Source organism: Copadichromis virginalis, linkage group LG9 (genome assembly GCF_057382275.1).
Source record: "Copadichromis virginalis isolate Kocher_CV1m ecotype Utaka linkage group LG9, C_Virginalis_male_GT1.1, whole genome shotgun sequence".
NCBI lineage: Eukaryota > Metazoa > Chordata > Actinopteri > Cichliformes > Cichlidae > Copadichromis > Copadichromis virginalis.
This window is the reverse complement of record NC_140626.1, coordinates 20,325,006-20,347,627: the sequence shown is the minus strand read 5'-3', so window position 1 is coordinate 20,347,627 and position 22,622 is coordinate 20,325,006. Positions and strand designations below refer to the sequence as shown.

Here is a 22,622-nt window from a genome sequence, read left to right as displayed (position 1 = left end):
GCGACTTGTAGATGGTTCAAAAATGGAGTCAATCCCAATTGTCGTTTTTACAAAGCCTTTTCACAGCCTGCTACAAAAATATTTGTCCTCTATGGATACTCTCCTCCTTCATAACAACTCTAAGGGAATAATGGAGTTAGGGGCACTACTGCTTTCATTGACTGGTGTCACAAAGCCTTCTGGAGACAATCCCTCTGTGCTAGGCTTAACTTCTGCTAACTCAAGTCTGTGAACTAAACCTCGACCCTGTGCACTTGCTTTTTTGACCATTTCATTGAAACTATAAGAAATAAGGTAGCTTCTTATGTGGCACAGCCAGTCTGTTACTGAGCACGTATAATCATGTATGTGCATGAGCGCATCACACCCATACATTTAGACAAGCAGCTTGATAATCATGCTCGACAGTGGTAACTCGTCCAACTTCTTTTTTAAATATGGTTATTTCTGGCACAAAAAAAGACTACTGTCGCATCTAAAGTCAGAATCTAAAAACAAAACGAAGTACAAACAGAAACCAATTAGCCTCTTTCTTTTTACCTGTAGCGGCACGGTAGCTCTGCTGGTGTGCAGATGTGCCAAAGTGAGCAGGTCCACCAAAATACGAACTCCATTTGAGTCCATGACATCCTTCACGTTTTTCTATAGAAGAAAGGGGAATTAATGCACAGAAAAAACAAAACGATGGGTTAAATTAGCATGCAACGCAAAGAGACTAATTGTATAGCTTACCTTGTGGAGAATGAGCTTGTAGAGGAAGAGTATGAGTCTGTCTCTTTCCAGTCTGTCTGTACACTTTAATGACAAACGTGTGTTAGATTTCAGGAGTAATTAAACAACACAAAAGCAGAGTGAAATGAGTTTGCCAGCATTTACCCGGTCCAGCATCCCCACGATGTATTTTGTGTCAGTGAAGGGGCCAATCTCTTCATAGCACTTGCCGTAGACTATTGCGAGTGCCTGCAGGCACAGGCACTTCATTGTAACTTTGGGTGTAAGCAAAAAGCGGTGGTAGAGTTCGTTGAAGAACTCGTATCTGAAAACACAACGAAGGGGAAGCATGACTCCTCTTTATAGATTTGGGAGGGAATAATGACATGGGCGTAGCTCGCTTGGAGGTTAAAAATCTTACGATCTCTTGATAGCACTCGATTCTTCGTTTTCGTCCTCCTCAAGCAGCAGTCGCAAGTAATAATCCCCAATTTTTATCTCATCTGAAAGGCACTCATATTTCACCTGTAACAAAAAGATGACACATAGGAGCACGGATTTGAATAATGACATGTTTATCTGCATACCACTGGAATAAGACTGGATTACAATTTTCTGGTTTTACCTTACAATCTACAGTTTTCTTTTGATTTAAATATTATACAAGTTTACTATAAAATGATTTTCTAAAGTAAATGACAGCCCAGAGACTGAACCGTACTAGTAATTGAGCACAAACCTCAAACTCCTGATGGTTCCAGGAGATAACTGTGGCACTGCCCAGCTCGCGGTCCACGCCAAAGGAACGCATCTCCCCCTCCAGGGCATCGCGAAGTTCCTCCCTTGTTTTAAAGTTCCAGATGAGGTTGGATCGCGCATGGTCAAGCTGGAATCTTAATGAAAAAACAGGACCGAGACGCTTGATCATGTCCTTTTAAAAATGTAAGTGGATCATACCAACAAGCCAAGCTTTATGATGCCTACATACATCCTAACAACGTTTTAACGTTTCCATATATAAACTTACTTGCTCATCACTTCAAAGATGACAGCTGGCCACTAATAAGCATTCTAAGCTCTGGTTGTGTAACCGATATTTCACTCAACAGTGAAAATTCTGCCCACTTCACATGGTTAGTGGTTATTTCTCCACATTACTGCTTGTTACTTCCTGTGTGGGTGCCCCTTTATTGTGCAGTATTGGCACAATAAAGTACAGCAAAAGAAGGTCCCATACTCACATCTGATTGCAATTTTGGGTTACCATAGTTAGAAATTTCTACCTGTAGTAGAAGAGCTCCCAGTTTGCTTCAATCTTTATCCTCTGCCTCCTCTTTCTCAGGATGACAGGTTTTTGGTTTGGATTCTGAAATTAAATCACAAAGGGACATCTTTGTAAGGTATTCCACATTATTCACAGACTTCAGTGTTTGCTCTGTCACATCACGGCACACAGAGTGGTCAAGACAGCGACAACATGAGCAACATTTTAGACAGAAAAGAATAATAAAGTGAAATTCAATGAATGGATAATAACATGTTGGGGTGGTTTTTTTAGAATGGAGGAAGTCAGATATTAGAAAAATTAAACACAAATATTAAAAACAAAACAAAACAATGAACCGTACAAACACAGAATAAAACAAACACAAAAAACCAAGGTGGGATCCCAAAGTTGGGTGTGTTCAGGAGAACCAGGTCTGTGGCATGTTTACGCTCTACATACCTATGTGAAGCTAATTTATGGTTTCAAAATTATGAACACAGTTCTCATGCATTTGATGAGTGCCTTTTCACAGCACTACCGCCAACTCCGAGTTTCAGAATGCAAAACATTGTAGTTTAGGTGCTAGAAAGGATAACAACAATTTTTCTGAAATTTCATCAAGGATATTAAAAAACATTGCTGCATGGGATATTTGTAAAGGTCTTATTGTTTAAGGCTGTGTGTGGTCATTATTTATTGATAACTAAATATGCAGGTAAGCATATATATAGCTACAAGCATACTTATAGCTGCAAAGATCCAGTTCAGCCTGTGCTCCACCCTGAACATGCCCTCTGTTGTCAAAAGGAGAAGAAAAGACATGACGTGCTCTTTCATCACACTTTTTTCCTGGGTTCTATTTTAAGACCCCTGGAAATCCCTTTTGGATGTCAAGATGCGACTGCCCGACTAAATAACACGAAACCAAACAAAAACACGCCTGATGGGTCTCGTGAAGATGAAAAATGGTTTAATCGAGAGAAAGAACATGGAGAGAATGGAAAAAGGATCCCATTGGTCAGTCCTACTTACCAGGTTATTTCTGTCCTGCTGCAAATTTTGACAGCAGAGAAACCACACAAGACAAGGGGAGGGAGGAGTGGAGACACACAGAGAGATTATTGTTCCTCAGATCAAACAGATGAATTGCAGCTAAAGGGTCACAGATCACGATGCTACTAATATACAAAGTGAGAGTCATAAAAGTTACAACTAAATCTGTGATTTAATAGATGACTTTACACAAGATTTCTGTAGTACTGCATGACTAATTTTGTAATTATACTCATTTGAAAAACAGTAACAAATCCAAAAATAAAAAGGTGGCCGTGATTCACAGAGAAAGCAAACCAATCATTGTACTTCTCTGTTCAGTAAATCTGGGGTGATTATCATGCAGCCAGAGAAACAGAAAGAGAAGAAACGTAACTTCATTTTATTTTTAAGGGAGTCTTGATTTAGGGTGCACAAGGAGCAGGCAATACCTGATATAGCTTGGTGGCTGTCACCACCAATCTTGACCCACCCAAATATTTTTTGGGTGTACAAAAACAAAACAAAACACCTATTTGTGTTCAGACTGAAACACCACGCATCCAAACAGAGGTTTTCCTTAAGAGTAAGCGGTAACCCTTCGCATTCTGCACCTCGCCATACAAAGAGTTAAGCAAAATTTTCTCCATACCTAAATAAAAGATTTATGGCAAACACATATGAAAGGAGCACAAGCAGTGTATAGAGCATATAACTGAGGCACATATTTTTCAAAGAAAGGTCAAATGTGATTGCAGCAAAGCTCTAACTGCCATACATGCAAAATACCAGCAGCAAGTGGAAAGTCTGCCATTGAGTTTGTCTTTGGATTCTGCAGCACTATTCAGCATCAGCACGAGAATAGAAAAAGATGAAAGTTAAAGCAACCTGAGCAGAACACACTTGCAGCAGCAGCTCTTTTGATAGCTCAGAGGTTAAACAGCCATGAAGTCTTTTTACAAATTAAAAGATATCATTCTCACCTCCTTCTGGGCTATGCCCATTTTATCTCTCCAGTGCATCAGCACGAGATCAGCTTTCTCCTTGGCAAACTTCTCCACTTCTTTGGCTGCTTTTCCTGCTATCCGCTGCCATTCAGGCACCTTGTTTCGATTCAGCTGGTCCTGTGGGAAACAAAGATATAAAAACAATTACAGATGGCAAACATTTAATTTTTTACTGACTCCATTACATTAAGGTGCATGTCTGTCCACATACCGTAGCGATTTTCAAGTTGTCACGGACGTGCATTCTGTCCACATCTTTCTCTGGGACAGGGTCAGGACTGTCCAGGTATGCCAACAGGCCTGTTGGCTACAAGCATAGAGATGAACAAGCCGAAATGAAATAAATGAAGACTTTAAACAAGCTACCTCAGCTGCCAGCAAAAAGTACAGGCTATTACCATCATCACACTAAAAGCTTCTGGCATGAGTATTGGAACGGCATCAATTTTTTTTTTTCTTCTAAGAGTCTGAAATCGGCTTACCAGTATCCTCTTGAGAAGGTTTATTGCTACAGGGTTCTCTGCTGTCCACAGTCCCACCAAGTGACGACTGAGTTGCCTGAGAAACATCATTTATTGGCAGATATTTATCACCAGTAACAAGTAAAATTCTGTCCTATGATGCTTATCTGCATAGATTTTTACTGAAATACAAATACAGTAGAGGAAAAACCTGCAGCAGCAAAAAGATAAGAAAAAAACGACATTACTATGTGTCAGTGTTCATGTTTACTGAGATCAGACCTGTTGGTAAGCATCCGCTGGTCTGCACTAATGGTGAACAGAGATGTGTGCAGATGTCTCGGCAGCGCCCCTTCACTCAAGGCCAGCTCCTGCATCTTGGTGGCTATTTCCTTGTCTCCCTCCTGAATGTAAATAAAGCTTAGTTGGTTATTATCATAAATCCTGAGGCGCAACACATCCAGACGTCACTGTATAGCACCTACAAAAAGACTTACCTCAATAATAGCTTTCATCACCAGACCTGCTCCCTTCACTATAGCCATAGAAGGATGCTAAAGAAACGAACATCACCATTCAATATATTTTACATTTTTGTCTTAATCAGACTAATTGTTGACAGTATTCCTAATTTACTTTCCTCTCCATTTAGTTTCTTGCTTGTCAAGTTACCCACCTGGAATAGCTTGAAAAGTGTTCGCCCATTAGAGGCGACCATCTCAAGCAGCATGTCAAACTGCTGCCCCTCAGTGGTTTCACTGTAGGGGGCGCAGAGTGCAAAGGTTAAAAAGTCCAACAAAGAGCTGATGACCAAAGCTCCTGTTCCATGGTCCTGGAAAATATGAGAAAAAGAGAAATAACATTAGAAACATAGTATATATGATGTGATTTTTTAAATACAAAAAAGTTATGAATGTCCTTGTATGCCTGAGCTTCAGAAAAAAGGAGAGAAAAACAGCTTGCTGACAATAAAAAGACATGTACCACATTAGTAATGAATTTTTCAAGAAGGTTTTCAAGGAACTTCTTGGAGGATAGCAGCGAGGCCTTGTTCAGCTGCTCCTGCCTCAGGTCATAATCATCATGCATCGGCTGGAGAAAAAGATCAAAGAAAAAAAAATCTCAGTCAAACTGCAAACTCCATGTCCCTGTACAGTCATAGCAAAAAGAAAGTGCACCCTCTATCAACTCTAATTTTTTTATGTAACAGGACACAGTGGGGGGAAAAAAAAATCATCTGGTCTTTACAAAATTTTAAATTATTTAAATGTTGTGGAGGAATATTTGCTCACTCTTCTTTATAGCATTGTTTCAATTCAATGAGCTTTACGGGCATTTGTGTATGCACAGCTCTCTTAAAGGCCCGCAGCAACATTTCAATCACGCTAAGGTCTGGACTTGTCCAAAACCTTGTCCTTAGACTTGAAAGACGAGTGCTTTCTTTTTACCATGGGTTTAAATATGTTTGACATCTCCATACTTAGGTGACTTACACACATAAGAGCACAGAGCATGTCTATAGCAGCATGTGTCACGCCATTGTTGTTCCTTTTTAAAGCTTTTACCGTCTTTACTCCCAACTTTTCCCTGAACCTAAAACACACAGACAAATTAGCAGATTTAAAAACACAACTAAACATTCAACGTAAAGTTAACAGGAACAGAAACAGTATTATTTTTGTGTTTTGTTTTTTTTTTTACATACATTATAAAAACAGGTCTGGGGTTGGATACACAAAGAATTCATTGCTTCAGAGGTGGCTTGTTGTTTCTCGTGCTTTTCAGCCATCTTTCAGGAAAGAGTTTATTGTTTATTTAGCACAGTGTGTGTATTGTGAATCTGGCAGGGAAACACCAAGCTACGCTAGCAATGAATCTCTCAGGATAACCAATTCTGGCTCATTTGCTTCACAGGGAACAAGGAATAAACAGTAAATACAGTTCCTCTCATACATCTCAGTGACCCCGGAAGACTGCAAGGCTCCTGGCAATACAGAAATGTAAAGATCAGAATGACCGAAGCCGATAAAGGGAGAGAGATGAAGGCGCAAAAATGAGAGGAGGACATGGGGATGGTGGAAGGTCAAGACAAATCGAGGCAGACAGCTCGACCGAACAAAGTGAAGCAACACAACCTCCCTTTAGAAGTGCTCATCGTACAGCCTGAGATGAAAGCAGAACAAAGATAAAAGAAGAAGGCTGATAGACAGCTAGGACAGACTGTGGAAAAAGATCAAGAAGGATATGAAATACAGAGAAAGGGCAGACTGAGATGTATGGATTCATATTTACGTTGCATCTGTGAGTCCAGACCCTTGACCAGACCTTGGAATGACAGAGCATGCCTGTTACCAGCAGCTCAAATGTATACTTTCAGCAAGTAAAAGGAGATGGGCAAAAGTACATATGTGGACAATCTTACTTTGGCAGCTGGGTGAAAGCTTGAAAGCCAGCCTTAGATGCCACCAAGCGTCGTATGGCCTGAAAATGACTTTCCAGTTCAGTATTAAGAGCCGGCAGCTCTGTATCCTGGCTTAAAAGAGCCAGGATGGCATTGTTGATGAGCTTCTCTTTGTTCTCAGAGAAAAGACCCTGGAGAGAATGAAAAAGGAGACATACAAAGAAATTACTGTGACTCCTGTTTAGGCAAATGCATAGAGATTAATCATACAGAAAATAAATCCACTCACATCTTGGGTTACTGCATGCAGCACTCCACTGTAGGATATGTTGGCATTGAATCTGAATACTGCATCTGCAAAATTTCCATCTAAGCAAAGGGAAAAGGGAGGAAGCAATGTTAAAGAAATTAATAGGATGTGCTGTCTGACCAAACAAAAGTGTGTCTGTCTATCTCAGCAGCAACGCTGGAAGGCTGGCGATCATAGAGAGGCGGGTGAAAACAAGAGTAACCAGAACACTTTTTCTCACAATCGCTCCATGGAGATGTTAACAGTGTCATCCTCGGTTGTACAAATAACAGTGATCAGAAAAACCAAAGAAATAAAACGGACTCAATCACAGTGGGACGCCAGTGTGAATACAGGGATGCAGGTTCAAGTTAGAGATAATGTGTGACACACGCAAAACCAAATATCTCATTTTGGAAAGGCGTGGGGGACGGGAGGGGCATGTGATAAGCAGTTTGGTCAGGGAACGTTTTAAAGGTCTGTGTGGCTGTACTTAAGACACCGCGTGGTGCCGGTTTTTAACGTCATGTATAATAATTCTGTTAAAATTAGTGAGACAAGGAATTAGTGAAAAAAAACATTAAGGGGAAAAAATGTAATGTCAATTACATTTTTCATAAAAATCAAAGAGGTTGAGGAAAATATCACCAGTGCCACCGAAGAAGCACCACTTACACTACTGTGTAAAATATTAACATTTAAATATGACTGTAGAGCAGATCAAAAACAAGATCCATGAATTTGTATCAGATTTTATGAGACAAAGGGGTCTGACTCACTGGGAGGTGCTGCCAGGAACCTGAGATGCAAACTCTCCACTTCTTCATCCACAGGCATGCTCAGTAGCCCCCATCTCTGTCCTCGCTGGGTGGGAGCCATCTTGACACACACATCTCTGTTGCCTGATGCTCTGACTCCATCAAGTAAGCTGGCTAACAGGGAGTCCCTACAAGCGCACGTACAGACAGACTCAGCAAAATGCACTAATGATCAGAGGGAGTGGCACCGGAAAAATAAATTAACTTAGAGATCACGGATAGAAAACACGGATCACACATAACATCATGGCCACCTGCTTAATATTGTGTTGGGCCAACTTTTGCTGCCAAAACAGTCCTGAAATGTCGAGGCATGGACTCCATCAGACCCCTGAAAGTGTGCTGTGGTATCTAGCACTAATATATTAGCAACAGATCCTTTAAGGTGGAGCCTCCATGGATCGGACTCGCTTGTCCAGCACATCCCACAGATGTGCGATTGGACTGAGATCGGGGGAATTTGGAGGCCAAGTCAACACCTCAAACTCCTCGCTGTCCTCCTATTCTGCCACCTTTCTATCGGAACAATTTGAGCTACAGAAGGTCATCTGTTGGATCAGACCACACCGGCCAACCTTCACTGCTGGGGAAGACCCCAGAAGAGCTGCAGTTTTGGAGATGCTCTGACCCAGCCATCTAGCCATCACAATGTTGCCCTCGGCAAATTCACAAATCCTTAGTGTTGCCAATTTTCTGGCTTCTAACACATCAGCTTTGAAGAAAAAGAAAAACATTCACTTGCTTCCTAATATATCCCACACACTAGAACAGGGGTGGGCAACTCCAGGCCTTGAGGGCCGGTGTCCCTGCAGGTTTTAGATGTGTCCTTGGACCAACACAGCTGATTTAAATGGCTAAATTAGCTCCTCAACAAGTCCTGCAGTTCTCCAGAGGCCTGATAACGAACTAATCATGTGATTCAGGTGTGTTGACCCAGGGTGAGATCTAAAACCTGCAGGGACACCGGCCCTCGAGGCCTGGAATTGCCCACCCCTGCACTAGAAGGTGCTTTGATTAAGAGATAATTAATGTTATTCACTTCTTCACTTCACCTGTAAGTGGTCATAATGTTATGCCTGATCGATGTGCCATTACGGTTAAAGAGAAAAAAATTCTAACTGAAATTTAGCGTGACAAAAAACACTGTCGAACGTACCTTTCTGTGGAGGAGAACTTCCTGATCTGACCTCGGATAAATTCTACAGTAAACACCTGAGGATTTTCCACATCACAGATGAGAGCAAATATCTGAGGGGAGATGAGACAGAGCGAGAATGCCCAAAAGAGAGTGGGAGGGGATAGTTTAGCCTAATAATATATAATGAAGCAAAAAAAACAACAACATTTACCTCTCATTACAGCTGCACACAATATGCTTTTGAGTGAGTGACTTTTAGTGCCAAAATTATTCCAACTTTTTGTTAAGGCTCACCTCTCCAAAGGGTTTGATGGTGACTATGTTGTACGAAGCGGGGTCTCTCTCCACTAGACACGTCTCTGTCAGGGCCAAGATGCGCTTAACGGGTTCCTGGAAGAGACAAAAAGCACAAACATCTTAACATGAATGATACTCTCAAAAAAATCAGCACATTTTTCAAATAATCCACTACATAATCAGATTAGAAACCTAGTCAATTTTTGGATAGAATGTTCACAACCACCACCCTACAACAATGAGAAGAGCAAAATAAACTAGAGCGTTCTCACCGGATGTCGAGGGGTGATCTTCTGCACCACAAACTCTGCTAGGGAAGTTATGCTCTCGTCTGAGCTGTATTTCCCCAACCTGTCTGTCATGAAACCCTCAAAAGTTAGAGCCTCCTTCCTCAATCGAAGAGTGATGCCAATAAAGTTCCCGGCATGCTCTATGGCACTGCGAATGATTTCATCTCGATGCTCTGAGGCAAACAGATGCTGAAAGAAAGGAAAAGGAAGGTGAAGAGAAACTTGCTCATATGTTTTTAAAGAAATAATGAATTTTTAAAAAGCTCCTTAATATACAAAAACACAAACTTTATGAACACATACCAGTCTGCTGAAGCCACCGTAAAGGATGCAAAATCCTCCCTGGTAATCGGAGACCTCGACAAAGCCCTCTACATTTCGGTAATCATAGGAACACACCACTCGGTTAGTGTGGGGGTCGATCTGGTCGATGCCGCCTGGTGTCACCTCTAAACTCACAGGCTTCCTTGTGTCACTCCAGTGGTGCTTGTAGCAATTGTAGCGCTGCCAAGAATGTGGCACATGTGTTGTAAGACATTGAATATAATGACCCAGCAATGGTACACCTACGCTATATGGACAAACCTGGGCCACAACTCTTAATCTTTGAATTGTGGGTGTTTTGATTCCCATTGCTACTGCTGCATAAAATCAAGCAGCTAATTTACTCATGCATTCTGCCTTTACAAACAATTGTGAAACAATAGGTTGTTTCAAAGAGCTCACTGAATTTGAACACGGTACAATTACAGGATGCCACCGTTGCAAAGTCATTTTGTGAAATTTCTTCCTTCTTAGATATTTCATTATCAGCTGTAAGTGGTATTATTGCAAACTAGCGGCATTTAAGAACCACAACAACTCAAAGTGGCAGACCACACAAGGTTACAAATTAGGGTCACTGAGTGCTGAGGTACACGATGTGTGCAAGTCGCCAACGCTCTGTTGGCAAACTGCAGAGTTCCAAACCTCATCTGACATTAACATCAGCACATAAATTGTGCACCAGGAGCTTCATGCCATGTGTTTCAGTGGCTGAGAAGCTCCTGTAGGTTTGACGTGTGGGTGGCCCAGTACTTCTGTACATATAAATGTATATTCAAACTTTCATTTTGATCTTTATTCTCTTTTTTTTTTTAAGCACAAAAATAAATACTTACCCTTCCAGTTATCTTCCCCTCAGAAAACTCTGTTCTGAATCGCTGTGAAAAAAGAATAATAAGGAAGTCAACAGTGTGCAACCTTACACAGCTAACTGTTGAATCATTGACTAATAATTGTAAAACACAACTTCAACGATGGAAAAATACAACTCCTTCCATAGGAAATACTTGTTGCTGCTTAGTTCAGCATAATGACTTTAATTCTTTACAAGAACAACAGTTCCAATGATTCATATCTTTGCACAACACTGACAGCACATCAAACGTTGTGACTTCCAAGTGTTGCATTTCTTAAAAAAAAAAAAGTGCATTGCACATTAAGTGACCTTGTTAAGACACTACAGCTACAATAGGCTACATCAAAACACCTCAGTCAGGATGTAAAGTCTATTCAGTCAATGGTGGTACTATAGTACTAGCCATGTGTTTATCCTCACCAGCGCTTCTGTGAGCAGCTCTGTCCGGTGCTCTGTTGAAAACTTGAGCGTTTCCGACTTCTTGCCGCTGCCTTTACGGAATGTGAGGCTGAACTCTGTGCCCTGACCTTTTCCTACCGGGCCAATACCGCAGATGTCTCCATAAGTCCACTACAGACATAGACAGTGAAAATACAGGATTAAACACATGTTAAAGCATCAAAAGACCAGTTCAAACATTTAAAAAGTTTCCAAGTGCTTCCAAATGTACAAGAAGCATAAAGATAAATGTCTTATAAGATGCAATGATGCAGCAGTACAGCAGGATCAAATTTTGTGCACCGATAAACACAGAAAAATATATTCAGAGCTGTGATACTAAACCGTTTAGAAAATGTGGGCCACAAAGTGCCAAGAGCAGCACATCCCACAAGCATCTGTGAGGCACTGGAGGTAGAAGAAGAGGTTCATACATCATGAAGGCGTTCTCATTCATACTGACCTGATTTGTTACTTCTAGCGTGGTTGGGTTGTAAGTGGTAATGCCATGTGTCCCCACTGAGAAGACTCGCTTGTACCTGGAACACAGAGATGGAATGAGTCAGAAACATAGCCTACCCATCACCAACCACACATCGAAGCAACACCTACACCAACCCAGGCAGTCACATAATATTCGCTGAGAGTGTGGGGAACAGGGCGAAAGTGTGGTGGTTTTTTATTATTATGCGAGATCCTGATAATCTTGACAGCCTTGAAAAGAACCACATTAACTTATCTTAAAATTCCCACTCCGTTACATGTGAGAGGGTAAGAATAATGTGAAATGAAAAGCTCTATTTTTGGCCCTCTGTAAGCCAATGACGACTCAACCAAAGTAACTTTATAAAGACTGGGTTACCTAACGGCATCAACCATATTCAGGTTGGTTAGGTCAGTTCCCCTTTTCCCCAAATAGGAATACAGGATACAGCAGCATGATTTCCCATACCATTTGGGTTGCACTTCATTCCACTCCTTCAGGGAATGGAAGTTATAGTCATAACATTGTTTTCAGGTGTTTTGTGAGTCACAGGAAAACCTTAACTCCTAACAGTATCAAGCTTCACTGGCCCTATACGACAGTGAACGTGAACAATGTGTAGTTTCCAAACATTTACACACTGCCTTCAGTGGGTTTTGATTTTTGTCTGTGTGAGTCATCAAGGTTCCATACAAAACAGTGAGGCAAATTTTGGTTATTCATTGAATTTTAGGGCAGGTTTGCGCATAGGCAATACACAGAATGCATTTAAATTTTAAGGGAAAATCCAGATAAATCTCTTTAAATCTGTGATGCGGGGATTGGGCTCGATATAGGGCATGTCACGTCTAAGCGCACGTCCTCCGAAATCGCTTTTGTTCTAAGAATATTATCTGACATATTACAACAAAAGGTTACAACCTTTTGTATCTCAGCAATTCTGTGATGACTCATTGTTAAATAGTGATGAAAACACAAATTCAAGAGAAGTTATGAGTGGTGCTTTCTAACATAACAGGAAGGAAGTGCTGAATTATGATTTCTCAGTATTCTAGTATGTTACGCTGACAGTGTGCACATGTCAAATGTGGCAGATCAATATGTGCTTGGTTGGAGTTTTTTGGCAACAGCAACATTTTCAGCTGTTTTTGCCCAATTCATACATTTTCATTTTTAAATTAAGTTATTTATGCTGTGTTTATTAAGAGAAAGAGTGCAAACACAGTGTGTTTACATATAAATTGTACCTGGTATCGATGTGCTTTCCATAAGTCTTGAGCTACCCTTATTCCTGCATATTTTGCTTTTAACACAGGAAATGGGTGAAGAGACTAATTTAAACCTGCACACATACATGGAAATACACAACATAAGAAAAAAAACAAAAAAACAGAGTTTGTACAATTCTAATGACCTTTAAAGTCCATATTTGGAACAAGCACCTTGATTCTTCAACCCAGCTTGAACGTTAAAAGTTTTCTTTTAATAGTTCTCTGTGTTTCTTGAAGGACATTCAAAGTTCTTCTTTGGATGTTGGCTGCCCTTGTTCCATTTTCATCACTGTGTTTTACCGGTGAGAAATTGTGACTGTAGCGTCACCTCCGGGCCTCTCGTGACGGCCGTCTGTGTGCAGCAACATGGCGATGGGCATGCCCACGTTCTTGGAGCGTCCGGCAACCACGACATTCTTCCCAAAAATAGGAATACCTGTGCGTTTAATAATTTCCCAAACACTGTGTTTTACCCATGGCTGCACATACTCACTGTCTTACTGCTCCTCTGACCTCCTATGTACATATATGCAAGGATTTGAGTCAAAAACTTCAAATTTGTATTCATCACTTCACAAGATTTGTTGTCACTGATTTTAAGTCCAGCTCTTGTGTAATCTGGAATATATTAGCCTTTACTCATCATTTTTGTACCTTACAAACGGCTTCTTGACAGGTACCTGAGAGCATTTCTGCATCTTTGATTAGGCTTCACTAAATATATAATGGCTCAACGGTCTTTGCTCATTTTTTTTCAGTTTCATCAAATTTTTACAGGAAAATTACAAAAAGTCTGGTTTCTTTGAACCAAAATGTAAAGACAAGAGTGGTAGCTCAAGATATTTGCACAGTACACAGTACAGTGTGCAGACTGAACATGCTGACTTAGTTCCTTTCCTTTTTGTACATCCTCATTAGGTCCCGTTAACATGAGCTAGTCCAATGAGAAAGCCGAGTAAGAGGAAGTTAATATTAGTGGTTACTTTTACATAATCCATTTGCAATTCTGTATGAATGAAATGACTAACACAAGTTGACAGGCAGTTGCTTTAGGCAATGCCATTAGGCTCAGGCTCATCCCTCAGGCTGTCCCACCCCTTCTCCTTTATATACCAATGTCATGTCCTTCTTGGGAAGCTTCACCCTTAGAAAACTATATAAATTGCTTCATCTCTCTTGACACCACTGCCTCTTTTGCATCATTATGTTATTTTAAGGAATGAAGTCTAAAACCATGAGTCTGCCCTGATCTCAGGGTTCTGGCTCTCTACATGTCTTGACCTTGGTGCCAAATGGCTTGAATTGGATGTCAGCACAAACTTCGTTAATTATTAATTCTCTGTGGGCTGATAGACTAAAAAAAAAACAACAATCTTGGTACAAAGGCAATATCCAGTCTTCTCTATCTGGTATACACGTGGAGGAAAAAAAAAAAAAAAGCCAAATTTATGCCTAATTTTCTGATTTAACAATTAATTCATGTCTTTAAATTGAACCTGTGTAGAATGTAGCTGCTAATAAATAAACTTAAACTTAAAGAACTTTATTGTCATTGTAGTTATACAACGAAATTTGTTTGGTAGCTCACAGAGGCCAGCAGCATTAAAACGAGAAACGGCATAGTAAACCAAGTAAACGTCAATGCCATTATCTTAAATGAAACAATAAAGACTTAACAAGAACTGACTTTCAGGATGAAGCACACAATAACAGGAAGAAATGAATACACAATGTAAGATGAAGTACAACTCAGATCAATTTAGGAGAGCAGATTATTAGAATGATTATTATGCAGTACTATGCAGAGATTATGAGAATGATTATTCCTATTATATTAAACAACCTTTAAAGCACTTTTGCAAGAATCCTTTAAAAACATTTTAAACATATGCTGTTGAATTTCAGATTTACATTCATACAAAGGTATGAAAATCAACTGGCCAAGACCTGGAACAATCATGTGTTTAGCCATCCATCATGGTAATAGAAGCAAAAACAGGTACAGTTTACACCACAGATATAATCACCATTCTCCTCTCTCCATTACTAAGGTTTCATAATCTTCCCATTAGGCAACTTCCTGTACCGTATGTGACTGAACACTTCTCAACCGTCTCTCCTTAAAACGTGCTCCATTTCTCACGAAGACATCTGAGCTTAAGAGTTGTTAGTAGGGCAACACAAAATAATCTTTCGTACAAGACTCAACATAAACACTGGATAACAGAGATGCAGAAAGCAGTGAATAGAGTGCGCTCCAAAACTATAATACTATGAAGGGAGGCAATGACAAGACCCCAAGTATAAACACAGAATTTTAACGGTGAAAAAGATGCATAGCTGTACTAGCAATAAGAAAATGACTGCTTTAAACTGAATAACAAAAAACAGAGATTGTGGCACTGTATTAACACACACCAAAATGATAACACTGTCAAAACGGTGCTCACACAGCTCCTGGATGACATTTAAAATTTTAATTCCTGTGGAAGCCGTAAGGGTGAGCCTAGTTTTTCAAAAGACTGAATAGAGGTGCTACACTTGCAAATATAAAGCAAGCTATAAAAGAAAATCAATTTGTGTAAAAAGTCAGGGAAACATCTTAATCTAATACTCGCTAAAACTAGTCACAAGATTTGACTAAATCATGTTCACAAGCATATTTCAGTGGAAAACTCTACAGCAACAGTGAGTGAACTCAAGTCTACGAGATTTTCATCACTGTTAGTAAATCTGAAACTGAATCTGAAATGTGTAAAAAAGGAAGCGGGCAAAAATACAGAAACAAAACCTTTTCTTTTTTTTTACATTTTTCCCACCACCATCCCTGCAGAAAAGACCACAAATATTTTCTCTGGCCCAATCCCTGTGTCCACACTGGAAAGCGAATGCCTGATTTATAGTACTGTGTTGAATCCCTTAAGTAATGAGTGACATTTATGCTAGTGTGCTGGTGTGTTTGTATCGCTCTGCCATCACAAGCGAAACTGAGCCATTCACACTGAACTTTGAGAAACTCTTGAACAGTTACTTTTACTGAAATGGAGGAAGGAGAGACTCTGAACAACCGGCCCTGCGTATATGGACTGTTAGAGCTATTATGAGGAAAACCTCCATCTGTCTACACTGGCAGAATACAAAGTATTCCATTTGAGGAAGTCGAGGAAGTTGAGGAAGACAGATACAGTAATAGCTTAATACATTTTGTTTCACTGCGAAATCATCTTTGTGCTAATCAATAAACTGTGTTTACTACCAAACAGACCAATCACAGTGGAGGTCTGCATCACTGGGATGTACAGTTACATTTCTGGGAAGGTACACATCAGGTACAGCATATGGTACACAGCTAAGCCATAGCCTACGCTGTAGATTTACTGCAGTTCTATAAATAAAACATAAGGGCTGTCCTACTGTAATTGGTAAAGTGCATGAAGGCTCTCTTACAGACAATTTGAGCCATTTATTTATACTTTCCTTAAGTCTCTATTTCTGCAAGCTTTGCCTATAGGAAGTCAGTTTGTAGCACAGTGCTGTTAAAAAAGGGGTTGATGGAGATGATTTAGTAAAGTGTAAGAAAAAAAAAGTTAAACAAAAAATAGAAAACCAACCAAAAGTTATAAGAAATAATTAAAGTTCTGAGAAAAGGGTTTCATTTGAAAATGGATAAATGCAACAACTCACATATCTTCTTTATTAAATCTTTTTTTAATTTTATTTTTTTCCTTAACTGTGATGTTTTGGCAAAAACAAACTGATTAACTGACAATTTGTCCTTTTATTCCTTCTGTAAGGCAACTGGCAATGTCACATGACATGTCACAAAGTCTGTCTCTATCACACATTAGAGTGTGACTCTGAGGCACTCCTGTGGCAACCTGAAACAGCTTCCTCTTACTGCGGGTATTGCAATTGCATAATTAAATAAAACCAAGAACATCATTCCTTGGCATGCTTCGTGGTGTGGCAAAAAAGTGCTTAATTGGTTGGTTAAAACCAAATGGTATAAGATATTTCTCACTACCCACTAAAGACAAAAGCCACCCACAATAAAGCTGGTATAAAGCAAGATGAAAACCTGCACCCTAATGAGAATCTTTCTCTCTGCTGATCTATCAAAGCCCTGTGTGGCAGATCCTCTAAACTGCGTTTGACTTGCACCAGAGAGACTGCTCAACTCAATCTCAGGTTGTCTACGTTTTCTGTCTGAAGCACAGAAATGGGTTACACAAGCACCAGCTCAAGTTTCATTTTCATTTCTCTGTGATCACCCACTCGCATAATTCTCTGCCGCCCTACTCTTAACTTTCTGTCACTTTCTCTCACTCTCCTCAGTGAGTCAGTAAAGTGACCTTCAAATGTTGATGGCAACAATTTATGTTTACAAAGGCCATTACATGTGATTCACATACTTTTCCTGCTCAGAAAACCATTCCCGTATGGATGGGAAGAGACTATAAGGATAGAAATTCCTGTTCACTAAAGCATTGACCTAATGACCTGCATTTAACTTGGGTCAGGAGGGTCATGACGTGAGCCTTGCAAGTCCGATAAACCACTAAAAGGACCTTAAATTGGATCCTCGTGTTGCTCAGGCATAAGAAGGGTGAAATCAGGAAAAAAAATACTTAAGAACATGTAAACAGATTTTTTAAACCAACAATGCTTATGGCTCACTGGTATGCTTTAGTTGCAGCTTGACAAAATTATATGAAATCTAAAACATCTTTTATTTTTATTTTTTGTTTTAAAGCCATTTGGCTACTATATGTTGCATTTACTGTCAAATTGCAGTAGTACAAATACATTTCATTCATGTTGCATGAAATGCCCTGCCTAACTTCACAGTTACTCCATTTCAAAATAATCCCAAACATGATCATATTTATTTTTTACCACAACTTCAAAATTGTTTCATAAGAAAAGTAAACATCTTATTTTATTAAATTTCTATGATTTCATAGCTGCGATGAAAAGTACCAAATAATCATAACAGGCCAGTCACAAATAATTTTCTGGTCAATGTTTTCTTTTTTTTTTAAAAAGCCTCTTCTAACAGATTCTTCTATTAGAAGAAGAGCTGCTGACCTCTGGTCTAGGATTGAGTTTAAATCATATCTGGGAAAATGAGCTCTGGCTTTCTTGTGATGGCAGTGTAGAGCACTAGCAAACATATTCGTCCCAAGTCTCCCATAGATGTTCAGCTAACATGGGATGAATGAAAAGGCCATTACATACGATTCAAATTTTCCCTGCTCAGAAAACCATTCCCAAAAGGATGTGAAGAGACTATGAGGATAGAAATGCTCAATCATAGGATATTCACTTATGCTTCCCACACCAACAAGATTCCTCAGAGCATAAAAGAGCCACTGGATGTGTTCACTGTAGGGGTCATCGTACATCAACGCGCGTTTCTGCCGGACACTTCAAGAAGCATTAGTGGATGAACCTCTGACGATGGCTAATGCTTTGCAGCCCTGCTTAAGTTTCCCAGGTCAATAGCAGGCCTTAATGGGACAAAGGCATTTAGAAAGCAAGTATTGGTAATGTGATCCCACCTCCTGACTGCTCAAACTAGGACTTGTCCTTTCTATTAGCTTTGAGGGCTTCCAAGTACAGGGCAGCTACTAGTTTTACACATTTGCCGGTTTAAGGGTTCAATTTGCACACTGACACAACTTAAATGCTGTATAATGTCCCATAAATCGGTGTATGATGGACTTTGGGGGCTAATCAGATACATGTTCACAGATAAGTACGTTGGCTTCATTGTATTGTATTACATCATAACCGTTTTTAATCTCCTTTTAAAAATGCATTAACATACAGTGGCTCAGTTACTTCCTAAAGGCATAGTTAGGATAAAAATCAGTTGGGTATCTTAACTTTTCTACACACATAAAACACATTAGCTTATAATTTTTATAAGGTAGGCAGTAAACATGAAAGAAGGCATGTTTCCCCAGTCCAATAGGCTCTTGACATAACAAAAATGTTTGATGTCTTGTCCCAGCCAAGATATAATACAGTGTTTACTGTTGTTTAATCTCCTGATAGGCACTCATTACCACCTACAATGTTTGACAGAAAAAGAACACTAGCTCTATCATTTAGTAAAGCAGCTTTTCATGCATGACCCCCTATATTTTCCCAAGATAAAGAAGCCAAAAATAAAGAAAGATCTAAGTGATAATTTGGGGACATTTCCGCTTTAGATCCACTGTTTTGTGAAATTATACGCATAACATCTGAAACAAAATATACCGAAGACACTGAAATACTATTTGTGAGTCTAAAAAAAGAAAAACAAAACAAAAGTTGCATTCTTACTTTCCCCTCCAGGAGTGTTTGGTAGTATAGAAACAGGCCAGGTCTCTGTTTTCTTTGACGACATTCATCTTTTCACAGGACCTAAAACACAGAAGGAAAGTTACCATGACAGGAATTTTTTAAAAAGCAAGTTTTTCACCTTCAACAAATACAAAGGTCAAGGAAAAACATGTTTTAAAGATGTTCGTTTAGGCATTTCTTTAGGGTAAGTATTATATTTCCAGTTGTCATATCAGCTGTTACCAAAATCCTTAACCCAGACTTTTGTAATTCACAACCATACCATGTTTACATAACACACATTCCAGTATACCGTGACACACATGTCACACAGTCTCTGAACATATTTTGACTGAGATTTCCACCAGATACCGAACTAATACAGTGCAAACAGTGATTATCCATTAACAGGGAAGAGTCTTCTGCAGCTGGGAGTCCATGACTGAGTCATTCTTCACTGTTATAAGCTACAGCAGGGACAACCCTGTCTCTTCATGCTCTACCTCTATCCTTTATAGTTGCATTCTTGCAGACTCGCTTTGAAAAGTGACACCCCCAAGGAACCAACTGGGATATTACAGCTTGCTCAGCATAAACAAAGGGGAAGCAAATGTCTCCATTCCATGCTGATAACCATAGGTGCAAAAACAATACAGCAGTTCACGAACTGAGAATGTGTCAATAAAGTCTGGCATGAAGCCAGCATGGATAATTGAGGCTACGTAAATATACAGAAGTTAGATGGTGTCTTAGGGTTTGGCCAGGCTCCCAATTTGAATTTACAATGGGAAGGAAAAATAAATCACTGTAATTTTACTTCCAGACTAGGACAGGTGCACAAGGATTAACAGGTTTGCTTTTCCAGCTGACAATAAAAACAAAACAGAACATTACTTTAAGTAGCGGACAGTTAACGATAAACCAGTCACCAGAACACAGTAGAGAAAAGGTGGGAAAAACTGCCTCTGCTATCCTTAGTGCAGTAAATTGTAAGCGACTGCAATGTGACAAGGGGAACCTGTGTCAGCATTCTGCCAGGATCCTGGAAAAAAAAATCTGACTCCAGTTTTCCTTCCTCTCCAGATCGGAGTGCAAATAAAGCAGGGAGCAGCAAAATTATTCATCTATGCATTTATCACAGTTTCTTGTTTTTTACCGAGGACCAGACACAATATTAGGCAAATTTTAAGTATGGCAACACAGGATGAGGATCTTCCAAAGTTTTAAAGGTTTGACATCGCTGTTTCAGGAAGAATAAAGAAATAATTTATTTCCCTCCGAATATACCGTCATGTAACTGTATAATCTCATACAGGCAGATGTTAGCATGAGGGACTGCATAGACTGTGCTTTGCTGCAGCACAGAGCAGAGCAGTTTTATTACATTACTGGGATGAGTGTGCTGCTACGACTGTGGAAAAGAAAAAAACAAGGTAGATTCCAGTGCTGGGTCATGTGATTTACCCCTCCCTGTACCCATCTGTCCCTTTTTGCCCTTATCAACAGCAAATTATTCCTGGTCTATCCTCAAACACATTTTAACAAAACAGAAAAAAGAAATATGAGATAGGCGAACCCAGCACACTGCAAGCAAAGCACATAATCAACATGACAACTTGATCCAAACAGATTTTCACAACTTTTCCTTTAACAAATACAGTTTTTAATAATCAAAGGTCTTGTTATGTGGATGTCTGTGACAATTTCCGCAATCCCACAGAGGATACTGGGGTGTCCTTTTTACCAAATATCTTTATCTAATACCATGTTACTCACAAGGAACTACCCAACTAGACTGCAGCCACAGGTTGTATCCATCACAACAATTTGATCAGGTAACTCTCAGTACTCTACATACTATAAAAATACTATTTAGTTTACAAGGCTAGGTCACCTGTTTCCTTTGGAAAGCAGATGGCTGACAAACTTTAGCATCAGAGTGGGTGCAAGGGTCAAAATATCATGTGCTATGACATCACTATATGGCTCTAACAGGTTTTTTAAATACCTTTAGTTTAAATTCTCTTCTCTGCAATGATATTAGTGAAGCTCATGTAAATTAAAAGGCGCAATGCTCGAGTAGGGAAACACATGAAGGATGCAGACCTTCAGAACCATATAAAATCTTATATCTAGGCCAGGCCAGGCCAAACACATAATATGAGCTTGATAATCTTATTTTCACCTGTTTTGGGTTTTTTGTGCCCTGCAGATATATTGCAACACACACCGACATTAGCCAACTATATGAAACAATCTCTAAACCGAGACGGGAACTTAGTTTGCATTATCTTCTGTGGATCTGCAAGGATTTTATGCAAATATCCTCTCGAAAACTATCATTTCTTCTCTCTTTTTTAAAAAAAACAGCTAACTAGAAATATAAAACTAACAGTTACACGAAATAGGCTGAAATGGCAAACAGCAATTCTTAAATTGTGTGCAGGTTGTGCGCTGGCTGCTGATCTGTCAAGTAAATCCATGACAAACAGCATTAACGTTACCAAGCAGTTAGCCAGACTGGTTCATTTCAGCAGGCCTACGCGGTTCACTGTCAGGCTAAGCACGGCGGCATAGTTTTGCGACGTCGACACTTGCTGTTCCGCTTAACTACAGTGACCAGCCGATATACTTTGTTATCAGCGTCTGTTTGACAAATGCAGAAAAAGGGGCTGTGGCGGGCCAGTGCTTGGGTTAGCCACCAGCTAACGGCTAACTAGCACATCACTCAGGTTTTACGGACGAACTAGCTAGTCGCATTAGCGACAGGGTTCAATCAAGCAAACATTGGAGAAGCAGACAGTGGCAGGCGCTAACGGCCGCGTTTACCTGTAAAATCGCTAACGGGTGTTATTCGTAGCCGTCCCTCAGCCCCCCACCCTCCTCTGACTGTGCCCGGTGCGTCTCAGTTTTCCCAGTGTGATGCTGAAGGTGCTCAGTTACGCCGTATTCCCCCCAACTGGACTCAGGACGCTGCCATATTCCTCATACCAAAAGTGTGCTACTGCGCAAGCGTGAGGCCTGCCTGTCATGCGGCTGTCAGCTGATTGGTTTGTCAGGAACCAACATTGTGAAGATACCTGATACCAGATCGGTTATTACGTCGAATCATTCTATTTTTCAATTGGTACATACCTTCGAAACTGACCTCGGAACAGTTCAGCGATGCCATATACTGCGGAAGGGGTTTATTACTGGAAATCTC

The 22,622-nt window shown here is 40.0% G+C and overlaps 1 protein-coding gene across 2 annotated transcripts in view; it reads right to left on the bottom strand.

Annotated features, from left to right (window-relative positions):
- Positions 1-22,396, bottom strand: part of dnajc13 (dnaJ homolog subfamily C member 13) — a 30,913-nt gene extending 8,517 nt beyond the window's left edge. For both annotated transcript variants that reach the window (XM_085468100.1, XM_085468101.1), the window contains exons 1-27: positions 22,247-22,396; positions 19,418-19,498; positions 11,793-11,868; positions 11,312-11,461; positions 10,872-10,913; positions 10,015-10,215; positions 9,694-9,900; positions 9,419-9,514; positions 9,143-9,234; positions 7,948-8,114; positions 7,169-7,248; positions 6,901-7,070; positions 5,972-6,071; positions 5,463-5,570; positions 5,155-5,310; positions 4,976-5,032; positions 4,761-4,882; positions 4,500-4,575; positions 4,229-4,324; positions 3,994-4,134; positions 3,011-3,028; positions 1,995-2,077; positions 1,451-1,604; positions 1,133-1,236; positions 877-1,036; positions 733-795; positions 541-642 (exon numbers count right to left, since the gene is read on the bottom strand). In XM_085468100.1, the coding sequence (XP_085324226.1) occupies positions 541-642; positions 733-795; positions 877-1,036; positions 1,133-1,236; positions 1,451-1,604; positions 1,995-2,077; positions 3,011-3,028; positions 3,994-4,134; positions 4,229-4,324; positions 4,500-4,575; positions 4,761-4,882; positions 4,976-5,032; positions 5,155-5,310; positions 5,463-5,570; positions 5,972-6,071; positions 6,901-7,070; positions 7,169-7,248; positions 7,948-8,114; positions 9,143-9,234; positions 9,419-9,514; positions 9,694-9,900; positions 10,015-10,215; positions 10,872-10,913; positions 11,312-11,461; positions 11,793-11,868; positions 19,418-19,485 (2,889 nt within the window). In that variant the 5' untranslated portion in view covers positions 19,486-19,498; positions 22,247-22,396. The remainder of the gene's footprint in view (positions 1-540; positions 643-732; positions 796-876; positions 1,037-1,132; positions 1,237-1,450; positions 1,605-1,994; positions 2,078-3,010; positions 3,029-3,993; positions 4,135-4,228; positions 4,325-4,499; positions 4,576-4,760; positions 4,883-4,975; positions 5,033-5,154; positions 5,311-5,462; positions 5,571-5,971; positions 6,072-6,900; positions 7,071-7,168; positions 7,249-7,947; positions 8,115-9,142; positions 9,235-9,418; positions 9,515-9,693; positions 9,901-10,014; positions 10,216-10,871; positions 10,914-11,311; positions 11,462-11,792; positions 11,869-19,417; positions 19,499-22,246) is intronic.
- Between the last annotated feature and the right edge of the window lie 226 nt (positions 22,397-22,622).